Raw genomic sequence first — 4,416 nt, 5'->3', positions numbered from 1 at the left:
CACACACACACACACACACACACACACTATCCACACTGTCATGCAACACATTCGTAGGTCTTGTGTTCATCACTGGGTATGTCCAGTGGATATATTTGAAAGGAATAAACGAAGATATATGGAGAAAATACACAAATAACAAAACAATACATTTATTTGCATATTTTATATATTTATCATTTAATGAATTGATTTATTTTTGATTTTTGCAACATCTGTCCTCCAAAACCGCCCATACACCTGCCACGTTTGGTGGTTAAAGTGTGTAAGTGTAATAAAAACACACACACAGCACAGTTTAAATAATAATCCCACAATCCCCTCTGTTTTTCTGTTTTGCAGATGTGGTGTACGTGGCCACCTGTAACCCCGTGTCTCTGTTCTCGATGAAGGAGCGCGGCGACACCATCCAGAGCATCGAGCTTTACGACGTGTTCCCGCGGACCATCAGCGGATCCTGGCAGCCGTTCATCACCATCGCCCCGCTCGGGAGTCCTCTGGACGGACAGGTGGTGCTGCACGAGGAGCAGGACGGTACACACACACACACACACACACACACACACACACACACACACACACACACACACACACACACACACACACACACACACACACACACACACACACACACACACACACTCTCCACCCACCACCTGTCATCAGACATTTGAAGGAAAGGCAGATGGCTATGTTGACTCACACAGTAGCAGGGCTCAAGTGTTGGCATGTCATCATATATGTTTACCTCCTTGAATCCATATTTACTATATGTGTGTGTGTTGTGTGTGTTTGTGTGTTTGTGTTGAAAGGACCCTGGGCCTGCACATTAAAGGCATCGAGGAAAACAGCCGCTCCAAGAGAGAGAACCTCTTCAAGCCGGATGAGTCCATCGTCCAGATCAACGACACGCAGCTGCAGGACAAAACCTTCGCTCAGTACGTACCATGGTCCCCAACACAGATATCCAAGAAGGGAGAAACCAATGAGATCAGACAAGAGTGGCAAATTGTTTTTAATACGATTTTACGAATGTGAATCCATTCCTTCGATTAGACGACTGTTTGGTTGTTTTAGTCTTAGGTCTTTTTGTTGTCCAAGGCATTTTATAAAGTCACTAAGTAGCGAGATCAAGATATTTTCCAACTTGCACCATACCCAAAAATGAAAATAAGTGTTTCTTTATTAGACAGGAATGTGATTGGGAGCTTAAACAAAAGCTTAAAGATTGTGTTTGTCCTGCACATTGTCGGCCATTGTAGCGAGACACCCATCACCAGTTTGCCTCCTTTTATCAGCCAAAGACAAATCGCTCTGTTCCCTTCCTATCTCACCATCTACTTCCACAAAGGAGTGTATACACATGTCTCTCCGACACACACACACACATACACACTACGACAACCTGCCGTCCCCATTCTTTTTTTTATTTTCTCTGTCCTCTTTGTGGCGAATGGGTCCATTTAACCGCATCCCACTGAGTCGCCTGTGTTGTGTGGATGTTGTGCTGATAGCAGTCTATTAAAGCCTGCGATAGGAGCCTGCTGTCGGCCTATCCCCATCTGACGGGGGCCGCAATGTCCCCGAACCAGCAGGAAGAGTCTCTCCGTGCTTGATCTAAATTGAAACAGAACTCCATTAAGGATGCACAGGCCTCACTCTCTGCTTTCCAATCGTCTGCGTTCTGCCTCTTGGTCTCTTTTGCTGTTTCGGCTGAAGTGATGTCATTATAGTTTGAGTGAAAATGACTTTAGCTACATATTTTTAAGTCTTGCTAATTTCTTCAATTTTGCTTCCAAAGGGCACAGGAAGTGTTCCGCCAGGCCATGACGTCGTCCTCCCCCGTGCGTCTGGAGGTCCTCCCCCTGGCCAACAAGCCACGCTACGAGAAGAGCCTGATAGGTCAGCTGTTCACCGGCGACGCCAAAGACGCCCCGGACAAATTAAAGAGTCCGATGTTGCTCCGCGCTAAAACCGACTCCAAGTCAGAACCCAAAAGAGACGCCAAACCCAACACCAACCCGGGGGTGCGGCGAGCCGACGCACGGACCAGGGCCCCGGAGACTCATGTGGCGAACCCCCCTGCGGAGCTCCGTCGTGGGCCCGGCTCCCTGGAGAGAGGCTCTTCTTCACCTTCTTCCAGGGCAGAGAGCTCCTCCCCTCCCAGGACCAGAAGCCAGAGCCCCCAGAGCAACAGGAGCCCCCTGCCCGGCCTGGGAAACCTCACCGGCAGGAAGGGCGGAAAGAAGTTAAAAATTGACCTGAAGAAAGGTAAATGTGCAGCTGAAGTGTTTGAGTTCCTAATACTCATCATGGGAAGTACTTAACGGAAGCCTGCTTTACAAACTGTGGGTGTGGGCTTTGAATGATGTGGGGGACTTTTATCTTCCAGGTTTGTTTCTGATGATCTTGTGTAAAGCTGATTTTAAGTCCTGGATGTTATGCGGATCGATTTTTGAAATCAAAGATCTAGTCCCGTGTGAAACCGCTGCAATCGTGAAGATATTTCTCCATTCCTGATCCTTCAGTCTGGGTGTTTCGCTTTAGATTCCAGACTGAGAGTGTCTGGCTTCCCGCCTGCCTTTCTCCATTATCCCTCTAAAACACATCAGAGCTGCAGCGCCGATGTGTTGATAGCACTGGAATAGGTTTGTAGGGCTGTGAATAGGCTCTGTTCTAGCAACCTGTAGCGCTACGGGGCATTGAAAGGAGAGCTGTAATTGGGCAGCATGCACACACTTGCTACAGGTACCCGGAGAAAGAGAAGGCAGAAAGATATCCAGATGAAAGGAGGGGAGAGATTGTATTTCGACTCAAAGCTTCTTTCACACACTTTTATTGTTTATTCCTTTCTTTCCCCAACACCTTTTCATTTCTCCTACTCTTCCTCCTTTTGTTAGATTCCCCCCCTTGTCTACCTCTATCCCTTTCACCTGATGCAAGATCAGAGCAAAGGATATTATGGGGTTCTAACACCCTCTCCCTTGGCAACAGGCTCTTTCTCTGCGTGATTGACAGGCGGTGAGGTTTAGGTGCGCTAATGTAGGGCAGGCAGAGGCTTAGCTCGGAGACCAGATAGCATCGCTCACCGCCTCTAGTATGCCACGCCGGCTTATGCCACACACACACACACACACACACACACACACACACACACACACACACACACACACACACACACACACACGGAGCATGGCACATTTCACTCATGGCTTGGGGCTTGTGAGGCCGTGAAAAAAAGGAGAGGGTGGAGGCTCCGGGGGTTGATGGCTTGTGTGTGTGTGTGTGTGTGTGTGTGGCCTTGGAAAAACACACACTTGTAAATGTATACACACAGATAAATGCAGGCTCACACCCACGAGGAAAATCTTTGTGGAAATCACGTCGCATCCCCAGGGAGGGAAGCTAAAGACGGGAATAATGTCCCTCAGGTTCCTCTCTCTTCTTCTCCTCTCCCCCTCCCACCTTCCCTCCATCTTCTCCCTCCACTTCCCTTCATCAGCCACCATTCGGCCTGCTCACACGTGAAATTAAAGGCTGTCTAATCCGGCTAGCAGAGAAGCCTCCTTTGGGGGCTCGGAGGCAGAGCCAGGCAACAAACCCCTCAGAGGAAAACAGACACTTAAACGGTAGTTAATGTGGAGGGAGATGCTTAAAACACACACTGGGCTCAGCGGGAGGAGAGAAAACTGAGGAGAAGGGGAAGAAAAAGTGTACATTTAATTGAAACTTAATTAAAAGTAGTCAAATTCGCCCTGGATGTATGTCCCTAATACTCTCCGTGACTGCTTTGTCCCCCTGTAGGCACCGAGGGTCTGGGCTTCACCGTGGTAACCCGGGACTCGTCTGTCCACGGGCCGGGACCCATCCTGGTGAAGAACATCCTGCAGCGCGGAGCAGCTGTCAAAGATGGCCGCCTGCAGCCCGGAGACCGCATCCTGGAGGTAAGACTGAAATGTTGATCCCCAACAGAGTAAAAAAAAGCAGAAGTGTCTGTTAGCAGGAACAGGAAATACATCGTAATTAGGAGCAGAGAGCTGCGGCACACGTACTGAGGAGGACATTTCCATGTTTCATGTTTACACAATTAACATTTTCTGTGGATTTATACACCCTGCTTTAATACACGTGTGTGTGTGTGTGTGTGTGTGTGTGTGTGTGTGTGTGTGTGTGTGTGTGTGTGTGTGTGTGTGTGTGTGTGTGTGTGTGTGTGTGTGTGTGTGTGTGTGAGAGAGAGAGAGAGAGACATAGAGAGTGTGTGTGTGTGTGTGTGTGTGTGTGTGTGTGTGTGTGTGTGTGTGTGTGTGTGTGTGTGTGTGTGTGTGTGTGTGTGTGTGTGTGTGTGTGTGTGTGTGAGAGAGTGTGTGTGAGAGTGTGTGAGAGAGTGTGTGAGAGAGTGTGTGAGAGTGTGTGAGA

General features: G+C 48.7%; 1 protein-coding gene across 1 annotated transcript; it reads left to right on the top strand.

Annotated features, from left to right (window-relative positions):
• Positions 1-342: 342 nt before the first annotated feature.
• Positions 343-3,962, top strand: LOC104961969 (partitioning defective 3 homolog B-like; the record flags this gene model as incomplete). The annotated part of the gene is made up of 4 exons (XM_010790338.1): positions 343-526; positions 813-938; positions 1,802-2,271; positions 3,805-3,962. Coding segments are annotated over 4 exons (938 nt in total), but the record flags the coding sequence as incomplete, so codon positions are not given.
• Between the last annotated feature and the right edge of the window lie 454 nt (positions 3,963-4,416).

The sequence above is a fragment of the Notothenia coriiceps genome, unplaced genomic scaffold (genome assembly GCF_000735185.1).
Source record: "Notothenia coriiceps isolate Sejong01 unplaced genomic scaffold, NC01 NC01_scaffold00034121, whole genome shotgun sequence".
NCBI lineage: Eukaryota > Metazoa > Chordata > Actinopteri > Perciformes > Nototheniidae > Notothenia > Notothenia coriiceps.
Note: the sequence above shows the minus strand (reverse complement) of the source record. Positions and strands in the feature narration are given on the sequence as shown.